Source organism: Carettochelys insculpta, chromosome 12, assembly GCF_033958435.1.
Source record: "Carettochelys insculpta isolate YL-2023 chromosome 12, ASM3395843v1, whole genome shotgun sequence".
NCBI lineage: Eukaryota > Metazoa > Chordata > Testudines > Carettochelyidae > Carettochelys > Carettochelys insculpta.
This window is the reverse complement of record NC_134148.1, coordinates 37,848,585-37,868,755: the sequence shown is the minus strand read 5'-3', so window position 1 is coordinate 37,868,755 and position 20,171 is coordinate 37,848,585. Positions and strand designations below refer to the sequence as shown.

The window sequence follows — 20,171 nt, the reverse complement described above, 5'->3', positions numbered from 1 at the left end:
AACCCTGTAGTCATGTCTCCTTCCAGAGTCTCCTTCTTCCAGAGTCCAATACTTTTTTGCTTCAGGTGGCATGAATGCAGTAGGGAGAAGGATGAAGGGGGTGTCTTATATAGTGTTCTCTCACTGAGAAGCATTTCCAGCTGGGAGCGAGGTGCCAGGAAGTCTGTGTGCACAGGAATGCTATGCCATTTCTTTGCTAATATGTAGATTTTTACCCTTGCTCTTTTTCCTGCCAAAAGAACAGCAACTTTATCGGGTAATGGTCCATCGGCATTGTTTACACCTCAGCTGTCAGTTCACCTTTCGTCTCTGAGGAGCTGGTTTGGCTCCTCCCCAGACTTTTCTGGAACTCCTTGCTTTTAGTCATAATCTCTGTTTACATCTATAACTTGACATATAGCACTGCTATGTGCATTTTGCCGTGACACTAATGATCAGTAAATTATGAATTTTTAAATGAAATTTGGAACGTATACTTTGTATAAAGCTCATTACATTAGTGTGTAGTACGTGAACAAAGACATATGTGCTGTCACACCTGGTCCTGAGCTGTACTGGCTTTCTGAACTGTTCCATCTGATTGGTTTAGATGGCAAGCCCTCTTGGTGTGTCGTGCTGCTCTGAGCTCAGATCACAGGAAAGCACATCTGTCTCTGATGAACTTTAAGTGCCTGATCTGTGTCCTTATGCCTTGTATAACTTCTCTTCAGGCCTCGGCTGTCACTGTTCATACCGGCCTTTCACACTCCTTCCCACGTACCAGGCAAGGAGTTTCAAGATCAGAGGTCAGCACTTAGGATCCCAGAATGTACCAGGGTGATGGCTGAAGGCCTGCCTGCTTCCGTGCACTCATGATTCCTTGTTCCGTTGTCTGCAATATAAGAACATGAGAATACCCATACTGGCTCAGAACAAAGGTCCCTCTAGCCCAATAGCCTGTATTCTGACAGTAGTTCGTGCCAGTTACCTAAGAGGGAGTGAACAGAACAGATAGTCATCAAGTGGTCCATCCCCTGCTACCATTTCCCTGCTTCTGGCAAACAGACACTAGGGACACCATCCCTGCTCATCTTGGGTAATGGCCCTTGATGGACCTATCCTCCATGAATGTGTCTAGTTCTTTTTTTGAACCCTGTTATAGTCTTGGCCTTCATAAAATCCTCTGGCAAGGAGTTCCGCAGGTTGACTGTGTGTTATATGAAGAAATACTTCTTTTGGGGTGTGAAATGAGCCAGCTGGCCTTCCTCACACTTTAAAACCCATTGTTTTCCCAAAGCCCTCCAGTGTGGGCCAGTTCATGGGTGTAGTTGCAGAGTGACTGAGCCATGTCTTGTATCTCCCTAATGCTAGGCACAAGAGAATGGAACCCATGGGAGAGCGCCAGTGTCATCCCCAGTGATGTGCTGTGTCCACACAGTCCATGCCCCATTTCGGGTAAAGCTCTATAAAAACAATGAACAATAACAATGAGTTGAGTTAAGGATGGAGATCAGCCACATGTGCTGCTGAGAAAGGCCCGTTACCGAGATATGTGGAAATTGCTTCGCTTATTTAGCCCCTTAATGTTCCTCCAGGGTAGTCGTTTTTCTGTATGGAATTACGAGGCAGCTTTCAGACACAGTTAAACGCTGTGTCCTCAGAAGCAGTTTAGCAAGATGTTGGTGTCAATCCATTTTTTCAGATCCATGGCAACAAGCACCAAGAGTGCTTAATACCCAGTAAGGCCACAAACTCCAGCTGATGATCTGACAGACCACATGCTCGCTTTCACTCCATGTAGACCACGCTTTCACACTTCACAGGCTTTCACTGGAAACATTTTCAGAAGCACATTCTCTGTGCCTCTGTAGAACTGAAATTTCCACTTGTGTTTGCCCACCCAGACGTTAGAAATGCATGCTTAGCATATTCTCTGACCAAGAACATCTTAAAGAAACCATTCTCTTTCACCATGTCAGTACTTTTTTTTATATGAACCCTGAATTAGTTTTAGAGTTTCAAGTAAAATTGTTATAGCATCTTGTTACAATAAGGTGCTTTCTCATTTCCACTGAGCACTTCATTCTGGGCCAGAATACAGAAGAAGGGAACAATGGCTTCTTTTTTGTAGCAAATATTTTCTCTCTCATTGCTTTTGAGTGAAGTTACACAGAGTTTCTGGTACTGTGAATTTAGATAAAATTGCATCTACCTTATGAAGAATCTATTGGAAAGGCGGTAAGGGTGATGGGAGGCACTGGTCTGGATCTTATGAGACCTGGGGTTGATTTCTGGCTCTGACACTGGCTTTTGGCAAGCTACTATACCTTACTGCCCCTTTCTTTCCCACCTTGATCCTTGTCTACTTAAATTGTTAGCTCTTTGGGGCAGAAATGGCATCTTCCTATGTATGTAACTGTAGGCTCCAATCTCTGTTGGGAATTGACATGCAAATAAAAAATAATCATCCACATTAAACATGAGGTTATCTGAAAATAAATGCTTGTGATACTAATAACATCATCTTCCTTGCAAAACAATTCTGTATTGCTTTGCAATTTATATAACCCTTTGAAATGTAGCCATCTCTTGCAAGAAACAAATGGAGTAGGGCAAGGGGCAATTATTCCATGCAGCCAGGGAGGAGGTTGAAACCCAGCAATTCCAATATAGCATCTTTAAAAAAAGTACAGTAAAACAGGGACTGTTGAATTTGATGCACTGTGTTTTCAAATTAAATAGTCAGAAAACGGGGGAAAATTTTTTTTAAATTTGTTGAAACTGGCAAATATGAAAGAATCTTTCATTCTTTATTAACGTTACTCTTTCACCTTTTAAAAATGCTTCTTCTTCCTTTTTTTACTTTCTTATGTTACTGGATTCTATTTTTCCATTAAATAATTTATGGCTTCCTGTCCTGTCCCAACTGCGCCCTATTAGCATCTCTTTTTTCTAATCCTCTGCAGAGGCCTATAGATATTTCTTTCGAAACCCGGTTGTAAGCATATGGATTCTGGATTCTTGCGTGCCGTATGTTCATGCTGTTTCCAACATACTAAACAGAAGAACCAATACATAGGCAAACCCGGGACTGGCATGAGGCTAAGATATCACAGATCACATCAGCTGCTATTATTGAAAACAAAGACTGGCCAGTGGCCACACTCTTACAGTCATGATCAGTGTCTGTGAGCTTGAAAACTACTCTCCCCTAATGGAGTACCAGAACCAAAAAGGCTGGGACTTGTGTTGGCTTAGATGCAAACACAGTTATCTTGGGATCGAGGGGTGGACAGCTTAATAGATGTTCAATTCCTGCTGGGAACTGTTGGATTTGTTGCTGCTCCTGAACAGCTAAATAGCAACAGCAGCCAAAAATGTCATCTTTCATCCACAGCTAGATGTGGCGGAAGAGTAGACCATGCTGATGTCATGAATTCTGAGCTAAAATTGATATGGCTCAGATATCCTGGTGATGCAGCTGGCGGGACCTGATAGCAAAGGCCGCACACACATTGCAGCAGGTTGAAAATGTGGTAACCTACCTCCTAAGCAAGTCTGCCTGAGGGGAGTTTCACCAGCGTTCCAAGCCCTGTAGAGCTTCCTTGTACAATTCCAGATCTAGTTCTGGATCCTTGTTCCTTACCTAAGCCTTTAATGAGCATGGCCAAACTACCTCAAAGTCTACATCTGCTAGATGTGAAAGAGGGGGATGCTATGGCTGATACTCCCAAAGGAACAGTTCTAGGCAGGAGAGGATCCTGAACTGTGCAGTGCCCTACCACCAGAGAGCAACTGAACCACAGATGATCACTTCCTTTCCCCAGCAGAGGAGCAGCAAGTTTGCCTCATGGCATTCCTCAAAGAAGACAGGTAGAACTCTAGGGAGCATGGTCTGAAACCTAAAGAGAGAATATTGCAGTAGAAGTTTACTTAAAGAAAAGCAGAACATATCCTTAGAACTGTATAATTATGATCCTAAATTTCGTACAGAATGGATAGCTACTATTGCAAGCGTACATTAGACATGCATATAGACAGGTAAATTTGTTGGTTAATGTTTGTACTTGCTTTACAGATATTATTGTGTTATCAAAGTGCTGATTAATATTATTTCGGAGGCTTATCATATGCTTTAGAAACACTAGATAAAAAAGTCATGTCATCCCTTACTGAAATGTAACTGCTTCTGGGATGAAGTTGGTTTCATACATTCACAGATTTTTAAGACCTGAAAGACTCATTAGGTCATCTAGCCTGACCTCCGATATAATACCGGCCAAAGAATTTAACTGAGTAATTGCTGCATTGAGCCAACAGCATGTTTGATTAAAGCCTATCTTCCAGTAAGGTATCTGATTTTGATTTGAAGACAAAAGTTGGAGAATCCAGCAGTTCCTTTGGTAGTTTGTTCTAGTGGTTGAGCACCCTCACTCTTATTTCTAATTAGAATTTACAAGGCTTTAACATCTAATCCTGGGTTTTTATTATGCCTTTCTCTGCCAGATTAAAGGGCCCCTTAGTACCTGATACATTCTCCCTGGGAAGGCACATATAATCTGTAATTGTGCCATCTCTAGATCATCTCAGTGTTCCACTCCGTCACTTTCTCCCACTCCAATTAATTTCTTCTCTCTTTCCCCAGAGACTTGTCCTGCTTTCTCTCTGGTTTTACACTAAGAAGGCACATAAGGAAGATTGAGAGGGGGATAAGGTGTGGAATTACACACAACTTCACACCACTGGAGGTTTCACCACAGAAACCAGCAGCATCCACCTTGTGTTCAAGCCTCCCAATTGGAGACGGTGATAGTGCAGATTCTTCCGTTGTCCTTTTTGGTATGGTCCATATCCCAGTGATATGGGAGATGGTGGAAGTATAGGTGACACATGCTCTGCATAGCACTGGGACTCTGGACCAAGCTAAAGTAGAGGAGTTGGAAGGCCCTACACCATCACAAAGTTCTCTGATTTATCCATGTAAATGTATGTAGATGTGAATTGACTGTCATTTTATTGGCTAACATTGGCAGATATGCTAATAATGTAAAATAGGGGAGATCATTTCTGTGTCCCAGGACTGTTTCTTTGGATTGGTCATACCTTTGCCCTTGCCAAGAGCAATAAACTGTCTCCACCCAATAGCTCTGCAGTTATTGGTCCAAACTTCTTCATCCCTGGATAGATTTACAGGGGAAAGATTTGGTAACATGAGAATACCAGCATTTCTAAGAAGAAAGACTACTTCTAAATAATGAATAGATCCCTTCTAAATAATGTTATTCTGGAAATCACTCTTGCAATGTAAATATCAACAAACACAAAGGTGTACAACTTCCATTTTAATAGAGCTAAATTTGAAAGGGTCACAGAATTTAGAATTGGAGTCTATGGAATAATATTGGGCTATAGAACTAACACTTCAGACCATATGTGTGTAATGTGTGTAATGCTATGTGCTATGTGCAGCCTTCAACTAGCTGGTCCATAGCAAGAAGAAGGGACCTGCTGCTATCTACGGTGATAGTCGTTCTCCTTTCGATTGACTGGTAAAAGTCAGTGATTATGGAGCACAAGGTCAAGCCTGTAATCTTGGTCATCTGTGCATATGTGATTTATTCCTTTGAGAATATCTGGGTTTTTTTTTCAGTACAGGAATTTGTTAGTTTGCCATATGGTCCAGCCACTAGAAAGAGTCATAGTTACACGAAGTCTGCCACATAAAAGTCCATCTAGTCATGTCCTCTGGCAAATATCTAATTGTCAAGAGGAAAAAAAATCCCAAAAGTCCAGCACAAGATGCATGACCTGTGATGGAGTGCTGGGAAAGGCAGCAAGGGAGCAATTTCTGGCCTGTAGGTGGAGTCCAGGGCTTGTTACTAAAGTTATTTAACATTCTGAATCCACACTGCAGAACACAGGTTCCAGTTAAATAAATATGGGGGGAGAGGCCAAATGGAATTAGGTGGACTCTATTGGCTAGTATTAGACGTATTTGTGCCAAATGATTTAGGACAGTTGGCTGAAGGTGTGAAGTACATTCAGTGTTACACAGCGCATGCACGCGCACACACACACACACACACACACACACACACACACACACACACACACACACACACACACACACACACACACACACACACACACCCCGCCCCCGTTTGGTTTGGGATAAGCTTCATGCTAGCTGTAGTCTTGGTTTCCCCCTCTGTAAAATGTAATTTCACGTCACTGCAGTTAAGGGTCCAATTATCTATGTATTGCTGCGTGGCTTGAGTCTTCCCAGTCTGAGCTTCAGAACTTATCCGCAAGGGAAGACAGGCAGAAGAAAAGAAGATGTTTCATTATGGGCAAGATTCAGTCCCATGCTGCTTCCGCCCTTGGGGGACTGGCTAAGGGCCACTGCCTTCACTACAAGCTTGAGAGAGTCTCTGGAAACCAGCTCCCTGTGATGGGCAGATGGCCAGAGGCAAGGATAACTGGGCATGAAATAGATCAGGTGGCAGGGATGGTAGAAGTTTCCTAACAGTGGGGAGGCCCCCCGCTTCACTACACCTTTCTCCCACCTCTTCCCCCCGCAAATCCCAACCCCCCACTCATTGTGCTCTGATCTTTCTCCCCTGCCCACCCCCCAACACAACAGGTAAAAAAAAGGGGATGTTTCCCATGTGGTAGCACTGATGTTCTCTGTCTGGTGCAGTGGAGCAGCTGTCAGTGTTGACATAGGAATGACACCCACTTGCCCGAAGGCTGAATTTGATCCTTTGAATGATCGTTAATATTAATAAAGGAAGAAAAAAGAACTGTAGCTTTAAATTAAAATAAACCCTCCAAGACTTCTGTAAATTAGCTGCCAGTGTTGTTGATCCTGTACTCTCTGGGAAAATAACAAAATCTGTCACAATGACAATTGCTGAAGGAAAAAAGAAAACTCCCTGAGTGAGTCTTGGCAAGTCTGTTAGCAGAATGACTACTGTACTGGAAAATTACTGTGTGTTCTGTTTATAAAGGCAGGAATGTTAGTCTTGGAGTCCAGTGTTCGACATCAGCAGCTGTATTATTGTAATAGATTCCTGGTATTTTTTATTCCCTAAACTTCTAGTGACTGGGTGTGGCACAACCTGTTACCACAATCAATATTCACCCGATTATTTTGACACAATGTGGCATTTGGTGCAAAGACCACTTTCAAGAGTGTAATAGCATATGATTATTGAAAAGGTCTGGATATTTCAGTGAATTCATAAGGTTGCTTGTAAACAATTTATTCCTTCCTTCCCTGCTCTATCCTAAACTTAGTTTGACCTTAACGAAGACTATCTGAAAATCAATATCAAGAGATTAACTCTCAAAAAGCTCTGTCATTGGATGCACCCAAACACACACAGAGAAAGAGCTTGAAGTCAATGGAGGTTTTGCTATTGACTTCGTTGGAGACAGGATTTCTGCTATACATACTCTTCGGTACTGACAACAACTGTAAGAATGTTTTAAAAGTGCCGCTACTGTGCTAATAAAACATTAATTAGACCTGATGTTTAGCTTTTAGCTGTGGTGTAAATAATAAGGTTTGTTTGTACAACAGAAATAACTGTAAGTTGAATGAGAATATTCACAGTATAATCTATATGAAATTGAACTCTAAAAATGCATTGTTTTGCTTTAGTTTCTGTTCCAAGTAATAATTTAGCTGGTTCTTGGTTTTAGCCTTCCCCCCGCTCCCCCATAGTCTCTTATTCAGCACTGGTGATCAGTGCTGTCTTCTTAGTGAAGATACTCACTGGACCACTATAGTAAAAATGGTGAAACTGTCGCTGTATCAAAGTTGGCATAGATCAGATCAGAGACTTTATTGAAAGCATAAGGGAAAATTAGGGGTAAATTAGCTTTCCAGTGGTATGGTGGTAGAGTATGTAAATATACTCTGTGTGTACACACACTCATGTTTGCTTACATACATACATGTATTGGAACAATTCAGCCATGCACATAGCTGGCCTATACAGGGCTCAAATTGGGTAAGTAGGTGAAATATCATGGCCTGTGATGTACAGTAAGTTAAAGTAGATATTCTAAAGGTCCCTCTGGCCTTAAACATTATCTTGAATTAATGAAAAGTAATCTCATAATCTTTTTCTCCCCTTACCCAGCCAGCTCACCTCTCCCCCGCATTGGTTGGCATCTTTCATTGTGTCTTGTCCAGGCCTTTGACTGTTAAGCTTTGCAGTCATTGCAAACGTTCAGTGGCATTGGGGCCTGGATGTTCCAAACATTCGCATCCCTCAACTTAGACATCAAACTGTACACACTAGTTTTTTCCCCAAGGAACCAAGGAATTTCACACATGAGCAAGCAGGTAGAACATCTATTTCAAAGGCAATGACTAATTCAGGCCTTACAAAGATTAAATAATCATCTAATCTCGCAAAGGAAGTTTAAAGTTTGCTCCAGGGGCCTGTCAGACAAATGTTGCCAAAGCAGATTAGACCAAGAACTCTCAGACTCCTCAGAGGAGATAGATAGAGGTCAAAGATTGAGGAAGATTCAAGAGGCAGAGATTTAAGACAGTCCCTTACTCAGGTTGCACAGCTTCTGTGCCACAGTGGCACTTGCCTTTCAGAGTCTACAGTGGGTTTAAAGAGAACCACCATTCGATTTGAGCACCCAGCTCTCAAGCCTTATTTCTGGTACTCTTAATGAAAAACCCCATCGACAAGACCATCCCTGGGATTGTGAAAACAATGAGTTTGTGTCACATAAACAATTCAGTCCTTAATGGGAACTGGGTTAGAGGGTCTCCTGTGACTGTCTGTAGCCCTCACATTTTGAACTGAAGATAGGTTAGCACCTGGGAGGGGAAAAAATGCATTTAAAAGTGTTGCAGTGTTAAACAATCCCTGAAATCATGTTACAAGTTTATAACATGATTGGAAGCCAAAGGCTATATTTGATATACACAGCTGGCTTAATTATATAGGGCTTGCATGATTGTTAGAAGTTAGAGCATGTGATTTATTTTTGTGTTGACAAGCAAATACTTAAATAAAAAAGACTCTCCTTAAGGTGCAGAGAGGTGTGTTTATTGGATCTTATAACTGTAGCAAAGGAAACATGTCTGGTTTCTAATTTACTTTTAAAGATGTAAGATGATTGATATAGTTACAAATATACACATTATTTATTGGGAAGACTTTTGCCAATAATGGTTATGCTAACTGAGTCCTGCACATTCCCTTAACCAGCAGGAAACTGGTCGCAGTCTTCCTGTTTGATCAATTACCTTATTAATAAGGATCGAGTCCTTTGTATTTCTACTCTTGCTCCAGTCACTGACAGAAGAGAAATAAAGCACTTTCAACTCCTTGTCAGAGGAGAACACTGTTAGGAACTCCTTTCTCTCCCTTAGAAGATGGTCATCCTCTGACTGTTTAGGACATTTCAGGAATACCTGGCAGGACACATGCTGCCCATCCTACAAAGAAGGCAATTTAGAGCAGCTTCTGCCAAGAATTTATTTTTTAATCTTTGCCTTTCTCCTTCGCTGTCAATCTGTTTTTCATCTTTCTTTGCCAGCATGTACAGATGACAGTGAGAGTGCAGTGCTTCTGGGAGATTTAGGACAGTCATTCCTAATGTGGTGGCTACTTTAAACGAAGAAAGCAAACCCTTCCCTTTCCATACAGTCAGTTGCTTTTACACACACAAATGTACGCTCAGTTGTGCACAGGATGGCTGGCAAATCTGTGACCATGTAGCCCATCCTGTCCCGCTCTTCTCACATCTGGCTCAGCTGCAGATGTGATGCATAGTAGCACCATGTTAGCAATGGTAACAAACTGCGGATGAATTCATGACAATTACACAAGGTAGTTATATTTTTGCATTTTGTGATCTGTCTCCCCCAAACAGTAACATTCAATTTTTTTAATTGTTAATTCCCTTATGAGTCACAAACCTTCAAACAGCCTGTTTTCAAGAATGTCTCTTAACTAGACACTTGTGTTGCCTTCTTCACCTATAGGAGCATTCATCAAAAAGAAATCCTTTCTCCCAAGGTGATTTTTTTTTGCCTTTGAGAATGTGTCTTACCCTCTGAGCCACAGCCAGCACTAAGTAACACAGGACCACATGACAAGGGAAAGACTCATTTGATTAAGGATGCTAATCTAGATGACAGGCCTAAATAATAGCTTTGAAGGCTAGCTTCCCAGAGGAGCAAAGATGATCACTTTCCTGTGCTTATGCACAGAGTTATTATTTTAGTCCTTCGCTTTGTCCAGGAATTCCTGTAATTACAGAGAACATCATCCTCATTGACAGACTGTAGGGAGCTGTAAGATAGATGCTACGTATGTACTGAAAAAAAACCTCCCTCCTGACCACCTTCTAAACCAGATTCTTCCCAGACAGAAAACAAAAGGACTCAAAGAAGCAATATCGTCCAAACTGGAACATTCAAACCACAGAGGAGAGCTTAAAATCAGTATCATGAGAGCTCTTAATTAGAAGTGTAATCTTGTATTTTTAAAGACAGCTTGAACCTTGTCTGATTGGTTATAGTTGGGTTTGCCAATAAGAAATAACTTGTTATTTTGCCACCATTTTTAAGGATCACAGATGCCTTGAACTTCAAAACAGCAAGTGTGTCCTTATTGCAGAGCGGTGGAAAGTGGAGTGTGTACATTAAATGTGAAAAGATGTTCTACAAGTGACACAGAGACACCAACAGTTTGCTTGGGTGCTGTTCTAAGGCAGCATTATTGGCCAGGGTGCCCTGTAGCTTTTTCCTAGCCAGAGACAAGAGAGTGCAAACAATGTGATCCTGCATAAATTAGAATCACTGTCTTCAAGGCAGTCTCTGCACAATAGAGCCCAAGAAGGCACATGGTCAGTCTGCAGCTCTTGCACACCAGCCGACACAAACTTCACAGGCCTAGAACAGGAGGCTTGTAGTCAGCGTTCCCAAGGGAAGAACCCAGCACAGGATTCCACCATGTCAAGCTTATGTTTCTTCTTTGTTTTCTTAACAGGTGGGTGGCAGGCCATTGGAGCGCTTGCTCTGCCACCTGTGAGCGAGGCATCCAGCACCGGGAAGTGACTTGTGTTTATCAGTTGCAGAATGGCACCTATGTGAACACCAGAGACCTCTATTGCCTTGGCAACAAACCCACTCCAGTACAAAGCTGTGAAGGCCAGGACTGCCTTTCTATCTGGGAGGCATCGGAGTGGTCCAAGGTAAGAATGGGTTGTGAGGGGAAAACCAGAGCACTCTATCCAGCCCTTGCTTCCGTGGTTGGGTGGATCGAAGCTCGAGCGCCCAGAACCTTACAGGAGTGTGACCAATTAGTATGAATACAAATGCAGAAGAGCTGTATGGTGCTGAGTATTGTTCCCTGTAAGCTGGGTGCTTGTGTGGCCACTCAGGAGAAATTCGGATGACACCCAGCGGATTAACAGAGAGCCCACAGTTGGGTTTTGTATTTCTTTGGGTGGTGCACGTTACTACATGCCTCAGTACCCAGAGAATTGTTCCACACACGGGTAGAAAAGGTTAGCGGAAACATTGGTCCCAAGCAATGTTCCCTCTAATTTTTTCCATCCTTGTGTAGAATAAATTTTGTTACATGCACTGAGAAGTGTTATGTGCACCACCAGTAGAAAAACATGCTGCTGGTCGTAGACACTCTGCTAATCAGCTGAGCAGTATTTGAATCTCTTCTGGGTGTCTGCCCAAGTTCTCAGGTTATAGGGAACACTGGTGCTGAGCAATGTTTTCCATACCTATGATTAGTGGGGTAGTACACACCAATACAGCTAGGTTTTTATCTTTCCAATCTGCAATCAAGACCACCAAGGAGGACCATGTGGAGTTCTACCAGCACAACAGGCCTTTTTACTCAGATCAATTATATTTTGAAATTAATATCTGGTAAGTCCTTTGTCAAAAGAGTTTTGTGTTGCAGGAGTTTTCTAATTCCAGCCTGTAGGATACTATACTTAGGAAAACTGGTGCACTTATGAAAAGTTTGCAAATGGTTAATAACTTATTACTAGATTTGCAACCAAGTCACAGATGTGGGTAGTATGTGTTGTAGAGGGTTATAAGCACTCTACTAGCCTGTTGGAGTCTAACAATGTAGAGAAGTGACTTTGCCTTGAACTAAAATGTCTATAAAATGTCTAACCTGGCAGGCTAGCCCTCCCACACACTACGAGGCTAGCATGCATTCTGTAATGCGGATGACTCAAACAATTTATCTCATTGTGGAAAGAGACTTGTGAAAAATGGCCATTGGTTTTCAACAGCGGGGGGAAAATGAGAGCAATGCAGTCTGGGAAGAAGACATCACACACCCTCAGCCACTTGTGGGGCATTTTTTTTTCCTATAACACATCATCAAAAAAAAAAAACAGAATTCAACAGGGCTGAGATACCCTTGGGTAGGTTCCCACAATGCCCTGGTACAACAGTGGACCTTTGATGAGTTAATGGGGATGCGCTAAGTCAACTTTGTGAGCAGGTGCAGACACTCAGCTTCAACTTTATAAAATCTAGTGTTACAAGGTCGACCTTAGTAAATTCATCTTTATTTCGTAGTATAGACGTAGCCCTAATGAAGTAGTAAAAACCATTCTTGATGCTGCAGCCTTAAAGGAGAATTGATATGAAAGAAATGCATGTCCAATAAAACCCCCTCCTGTTCCTTAGAATTCAGTAGCAAAATAACCAGCTTTGCAACATGAGTAGTGAATAAAGAACAGAAACAATATTTGCAGAATTCAAAGAATCCTAAACAACTCCAGTGCAAGCCCTCTGGGTGTGTGCTGGGTTGCCAGCCTGCACCAAAGTTCATGGCACCATGTCCATAGCTTCCTTGTCACCTGCTCTGGCTGGATAAGAAGGTTCAGAGATGCCTGCCTGCTCCCACCTTCATTTGCTGTGTAGATCATACCTTGAGGGATAGGCTTAGGATGTGACTTATTTTTGGGCTGGGGTAGTTGCGTTGGAGGATGTTGAGGTTGGATATTAGTAAAAATTATTTCACTAGGAGAGTAGTGAAGTGGTGGAATGGGTTACCTGGAGAGGTGGTAGAATCATCTCCCTAGAGATCTTTAAGTCCCAGCTTGACAGAGCCTTGGCTGGGGTGATTTAGTTGGGTTTGGTCCTGCTTTGAGCAGAGGACTGGGCTTGATGTCCTCCTCCAGTGTCTTCCAGCCCCAGGATTCTGTGATATCAAACAAGAAGTTTGACAATCCTGTATTGATTTCCAATGTATCAGACACCAGCACAGATATCTTGGCAGATGTCAGTGGATAGTAGTTGAGGCTTATGTCCAAATCAGTAGCAGGATATGGTCCAGCCCAGTTGTTCCCAATCTGGGGTCCACAGACGCCTACGGGTCCATGAGGGTATTGCAGGGGGTCCATGGGGAAAAACAGAAATAAGAATGATCATAGAAGCGAGTTGTAAATAAATTGCAAAGTTAGAATCAATTATTATTTTTAAATATCTTCCAATAATGTTGTTAATAGCTGTCTGCAAATCTGTTGGGGTATCCTGTTTCATTTAATGAAGGGTACGTAGTGGCTAGGATTGGCTTTAATGGGAGTCCATGAACAATTTGGGGAAGGGGACTGGGGGTCCACACTAGTGAAAAGGTTGGGAACCACTGATCTAGCCCGTAGGGTCACATTTCAAGCAGGCCTCAGTCCAACTTCTGAAATTGAACCTTCAGCTTTGTGTGCACCAATTTCTGAGCATGTAGTCTTCAGTGCGTACCAAGGTACCAGAAGTGAGATGTGTATATATGCATACAGCGTTTACCTGGTACAGAGTGATGTAGCTGTTGGGCAAGAGGTGGGAGGGTGTTTGTTGTATTAATCGATTACTTGCTAAGTGCTGACTTTGCCCTCTTTAATAAAGTCTGCTGTGATTGAAATGCCTTACAACGGCTACCTAACAATCAACAAGTTTTCAGGAATGAGACAGGAGGGCTGGTGGTTGCAGAGAGGCCGCTCCTCATTCACTGGCACAAGCCTCTCTGTTGGTTGAATCTGTTGTTCCCAGTGTTCTTCGCTAATATCTGGCCTGCAAAGCTGCATGGTAGTTTGCTTCATCATCTCATTTTCTCCAGCAAGGCCCTCAGCCAAGTTGGCCAACATATGTTTCCTGGCAATCATTAATATTCCCAACATGACTCCACTGTTAGTGTTGACATAATACCTGCTAGATGCATCTTAGATGATAACAGATTCATTTCCCCTTTAGCATTGCTCTCATGGTTTCACAGGCATAGCTCCAAAATGGTTGTATGACCAGTTAGGTCCAGCTGATGGGCGATATGATGCCTATTTCTCATCCCTATTTTGCAGTGCTTACTGCTTGTTTTGTTCTTTTTTTTTTTTTTTAAGTTACAATATCAAATAACTTTGGGAAAATAATGTTCTCACAACTGTGTTTACACTCATAGAACTTCAGGATCGGAGCTGCGTTACAGGGACAGAGGGTTTTTAACAAGGACAACGCGCTATTCATTTGTAGTCAGGAAGTCTCCAGTAAAAGAGGTGGTATTCTAAAGTTCCAGGACAGTATGTATGTAAAGTTCAGCAAGATGCTAGTGCCTGAAACTTGTTCTTCCTAATCTTTTCATCTTTTTTCCCATTCCCTTATGAATGAAGCAGAGTTTTAGGGATTTTGAAATGTTTTATAACTCTTCCATACTTCATCATTTCAGATTGTCTCTTCTTTTTGTTTCTGAAGTGAGGCCTGTTTCTGGATCTGCTGCATTTATAGAAGCACTTGTTTGTGATGGTAGTGTTGTCACTGTGGCTTCCTGAAACTCTTGCCTATTTCAGATGGGCAGTGCTCATAACCGGTTGTGTGTGGTCTTTGGTTGCCAATCCTCTTCCCATTTAGAACAGAGTTTGCATCTTGCCTTTGTTAAATGAGTGTAATTTGAGATACATAAGGGATTCATCAGTGCAAAAGTCAACTAAACAGCTTCATGACAACGCTGTATTTTTTAAAATTATGTGAAAATGAGAGATTTATTTTTCCTTTAATGTTTTTCTCCAGAGTTTTGGGATCTAGAATAATCATTGCCAACCCGTTGTTTTTTGAAGTTCCTTCTTTTTCAAGACATGCTTCTGCAATCATATGGTTCATTTTGACTCAGGAAAGACAGCTTTGTATTGTGTTGGTCTGAGCACATTTTATACCCATAAACCTTTCTTGGCAGGAAAGCAATTAAATCCTAAACATTTGAAACTGAGGTTGTGGGTAAAAAATACAATATCACAATGGTGATATCATTTTATAAACTGATTTTCGCATGAATTATGTTGTTCTTTTGGCTGTAAAGAAAAAAATGAATAAAGTGTGAGATTAGGTCTGGTGTCCAATGAGAAAAATACATTCTCAAAGCTGAATCCAAGGCAGTCTTCACTGTGGAAAAAAAGAAATTGTTTCCTTCTTAATGCCAAGCACTTGGAATTATTTGAAGTCTTGCTCAACCCATTTTTAATGACCAAAAATAAAGAGTGTTACACGAGGTGAAAGTTTTTACTGTTTAGGAGCTGAGATAGAATTTAAAGAAAAATCAAGTGTATTAGGTTCTGCTAAGACATGTGTAATGCCCAGTGGTCAGGCAGGCCAAAGTACAGCCAAGATAAGGGGGCAAAGTTAATGCAAATGGTCCAGTAGCCAGGAGATCCAATACAAAGGAAGACACCCAGAAGCACCTAGCAGAGACTGGTGAGATCATAAGGCTGGATCTGATGGGGCAGCAAGGTGGGTAACATAAAGGGGTTGTGCGGTCAGTGCAAACTCTCTGACAAAACAAAAGGGTCCAAATAGCAACTACCAGGCAAACGCTTGTTGCTTAGGCAAGGCCAGAAAGAGAAGCCAGAAGTTTGTGTGTGGCTACCATCCAATTAGGGTCAAGACCATCTGGCTAGTCAGGAAAGCAGGTCCTGGAATCTGGCCCATCCGAATCTGTGAACTCCTTGATAACTGAGCTGGGGTGACACAATGGCCAGGGCCTGCTTCCATGGAATCAGGGTCTTCACAACATTTGTTGATGGCATTGTCTCTTGGCTTTTGTCTCAGTTCTTTGTAAAACCTTTTCAGATTTTGATCAGGTCATTTTTTAATAAATTAGAGATGTATCGGGCCATCTGGTGTAATCTGAACGTTCATCGGTTGTAAATGTTTTCTGTAGCCTCCGTAAAACCTGTGTATTAAAAACAAAAAAAAACAAATCGTGATGGCCAGAGCAGTTGAGCAGAAGAATGAATTTGTTAATGAAGCAGTGGGACTGTTACCAGTGGTAGTACCGTGACACACAGTCTGGTCCTGGAGTGGAATCTGTTTTTCAAAAAGTGGTTTGTCACCTATGGGAGAGCAAATATTGTGCGGGTTTGTGAATGACTGAAAGCTCATGCAAATGAATGCTTGGTGTTTTTTTCCCACAGTGTTTGTAAAGCCACTGCAAGATGTTTACATTGTAAGGAATCCTTCTACTTTTCCTGGCCTCATTTTTAGCAAACTGAATGATTTAAGGGATTAAAAACAATAAGACCCAGCACCTCGGATGAGTTCATCTTGTCACCTTACAAAGTCTTATACCTCAGTCAGGAACCTCACTTGATAGTTCAGGAAATTCTGTACCACAAGGAGTTAGTCGATAGAGCCTAGAGAAATACAGCTGGAGAGCTCAGGGAAGTTGGTAAGAGCTTTAAGGAGTCTGGCATTGCAGCTTACAGAGTTCTCCTCCACAGCCTGAAAGAATTCATCCCAGTGGTTTGTGGAATTGTATGATTGTGTTCATTATAAAGACATAACTTCCATAAGGAGGTCACGCAATGAGCAGCACACAGTAAATTAAATGGAAGGCTTCCCAGATTTTAAAGAAGTCGCTTTGTAGTTTGCTGTGAAGTATTTAAAGGCATGTCTGTTAGCATGCCAGCTCATAAACACTTGTCATTCATGTCCTTAACAAGGCCAGCAGGTCAAAACTTCCTAGACTGTATTTTTAAGACAGTGAGACAGACATGCTGAGATTTGTCCATTTGCTGTAGCATATCAAGTTGATGCTTGTTTCCAACAGAGACCCCCTGAAAGGAGAAGCGTCTTGGAATATGCTTAAAAGACCTCACAGGGTATTTTGTATCTCTACTGTTCATTCAGTGTCAAGTTAACTGTCTCTTCCTCGCTGATCCCTGAGGGGGAGAACTCAACACTCGAGAGGGTTAGTTCTTATCTCTGTTGCTATGTATATCATTTCTACCCACCTGTACCCAGCGGACTTTCCATTCAAACTGTCTTGTAACCATAGCACTGGCAGGAAAGCAGGAAGCAAGCAGAACATACATGCTTCTGTACATTGGTAAAATTTAGATGGGTTTGACAATGCAACCAGTTCCATTGTCCCTTTGTTGAAAAAGTGCTGATATAAAGCAATGTTTCTCCCTCTTGCAATTGTGACACCACCCTGCCCTCTTCTAATGTTTGTCCTGGAGGGAGGCTGTGAGGTCCTGGGAAACTCACTGGCAAAACAAAACTTCCCACCTTCCTTCAACTTGGGTGGCAAAGTGATGCTCTCATATTCGTGTGTGCATAACAGCCCTGGCAGAATCCAACTCAAGAACTTAAAAGGGATCATCGATGCCCACTTACATTGGCCTGGGACTTATCATCCTGTCCCTTCTAGTTGCTGTTCCCAGCAACTATAAGTCTGCTGCTTTCTCACAGCTAAAGAATTATTCCCTTAGCTCAAGTGGGAGGGCAGTGTGGTCTTGATGCTAAAAAGCCTGTCTTTGAGCCCTGCTGATGATTCTGACGTCTGTGTGCATGTAATTGTAGTTTGTGAGATGTAGTTTTGAACTGATCATAAACTGTGGGGTGGAAGTGGGTAAATGGAAATATACTGGCACAATACCTGCTTTGGGTTGTGTGTACTGTGTGATTAGCTTACATTGCCATAACCTGGCAGGCGAAGCCATTGTTAAACAAATGGGAAAGAGATGCATGTGTTTGTCATTTGTTCAGAAGATAATTATGAAAAAGCACAATGAACAGACTCAAAAGTACAGTGCAATGTGTTCATTAGCTGCATTGAACAAGCACCTGAGTTGCGATTTGATGAGCAGGTATTCCATAAGACTTTGCAAATCCCACCATGCATCCAAAAAGACTGAGTTGGTGCCACTGTGATTTTAGAATAGCTTATTACATAGTCATGCAAAATTGAAGAATGCAGAAGCTTCCCTGTTGTGTACACTGACGTGATTGTCCATTTTCAGTGTTGATAAAAATCTCTTAAATAAAGGGGTTAAATCACCACGTTCCTCCTGACTGACTCCTGTTTGGAACTGGTTGAAATTTTTCAAATAAAAGATATTTTAGTTTACAAAATAAATGCCATTTTTCTGAAAGGTTTTTCCATATTTTTTCAGATTTCTTCCCTTTTTTAAAAATTTACTGAAACAAATCAAAGTTTTCATTACATTTTTATTTTCATCGTTTTGGTAAATGAGACATAGCCATGGTCGTTTAGATCATGTTAAAATTAAGTAAGGGGAAATTATTAAGATAGCTAAAATAATGGAACAAAAAATGCTTCAAAATGACAAAACACTTTAAATATTAAATTTTTTTCTTGAAACTTGTTTTTCCTGGGTCCCTCAACTCTGCTTCAGCAACAATAGTGACAATCAGCTAAGAGGGTAGTGACCTCTGTTATCAGAGAACCTTGGTCAGGAGTCAGGATCCCATTCTGCAGGGTTCTGTCATGCAGCAATTGAGGGTAATGCCTTTTGTTTTGCAGTGCTCAGCAGACTGCGGCAGGGGAACCCACAAGAGAACAGTAACGTGCACGAATTCTCAAGGGAAGTGCGATGCAGCCACCAGGCCGAAAGAGGAAGAGGAGTGTGAGGATCACACAGGCTGTTACGAGTGGAAAACGGGGGATTGGTCCAAGGTAATGGTGATCTCTGCGTGGTTTTTGCACTGTAATTGACTAGACTATCAGGTCAAGGAATCCACCTGTAATGCAGAGACACTGGGATGGGCCCCCACTTGTAGAGCAAGTGGTCATTGGCAGGAGGGATTGAACCTGCAACCTTAGGGGCTAAAGCCATCTGTCTCTGCAGTCTGAGTGAAAAGCCAGCTGGCTCTCAGCTATGGCTGTAGAGCAGACTTTGCTCTCCCTTCTCAGTGCCTCTGAGTTACAAACCTTTTGAATAACCCTTGGGCTACGTCTACACGTGCACCCAACTTCGAAATAGCTTATTTCGATGTTGCGACATCGAAATAGGCTATTTGGATGAATAACATCTACACGTCCTCCAGGGCCGGCAACGTCGATGTTCAACTTCGACGTTGCTCAGCCCAACATCGAAATAGGCACAACGAGGGAACGTCTACACGGCAAAGTAGCACACATCGAAATAAGGGAGCCAGGCACAGCTGCAGACAGGGTCACGGGGCGGACTCAACAGCAAGCCGCTCCCTTAAAGGGCCCCTCCCAGACACACTTTCATTAAACAGTGCAAGATACACAGAGCCAACAACTAGTTGCAGACCCTGTATATGCAGCACGGACCCCCAGCTGCAGCAGCAGCAGCCAGAAGCCCTGGGCTAAGGGCTGCTGCCCACGGTGACCACAGAGCCCCACAAGGGCTGGAGAGAGAGTATCTCTCAACCCCCCAGCTGATGGCCGCCATGGAGGACCCCGCTATTTCGATGTTGCGGGACGCGGATCGTCTACACGTCCCTACTTCGATGTTGAACGTCGAAGTAGGGCGCTATTCCCATCCGCTCATGGGGTTAGTGACTTCGACGTCTCGCCGCCTAACGTCGATTTCAACTTCGAAATAGCGCCCAACACGTGTAGACGTGACGGGCGCTATTTCGAAGTTACTGCCGCTACTTCGAAGTAGCGTGCACGTGTAGACGCAGCCTTGGATGTGGATTTACTCAGCACATAGTGCTGATATGGGAAGTTTGAATCCCATATTTAAAAGTCATTGGTTTTTAATTATACTCTTGAATAGGAAATAGAAGTATGTTTGTGGATTCTTTATTGAACATCCATGAAATGACTACAGGAATTCAAACACTCTGTCACAGCACTGACATAAGAACATAAGAATGGCCATACTGGGCCAGACCAAAGGTCCATCCAGCCCAG

The 20,171-nt window shown here is 42.3% G+C and overlaps 1 protein-coding gene across 1 annotated transcript in view; it reads left to right on the top strand.

Moving 5' to 3' along the window:
• Nucleotides 1–20,171, top strand: part of ADAMTS17 (ADAM metallopeptidase with thrombospondin type 1 motif 17) — a 231,869-nt gene that overhangs the window by 182,150 nt on the left and 29,548 nt on the right. Inside the window, exons 17-18 of the mRNA XM_075006587.1 lie at nucleotides 11,010–11,214; nucleotides 18,807–18,959. Of these exons, the coding sequence (XP_074862688.1) occupies nucleotides 11,010–11,214; nucleotides 18,807–18,959 (358 nt within the window). The remainder of the gene's footprint in view (nucleotides 1–11,009; nucleotides 11,215–18,806; nucleotides 18,960–20,171) is intronic.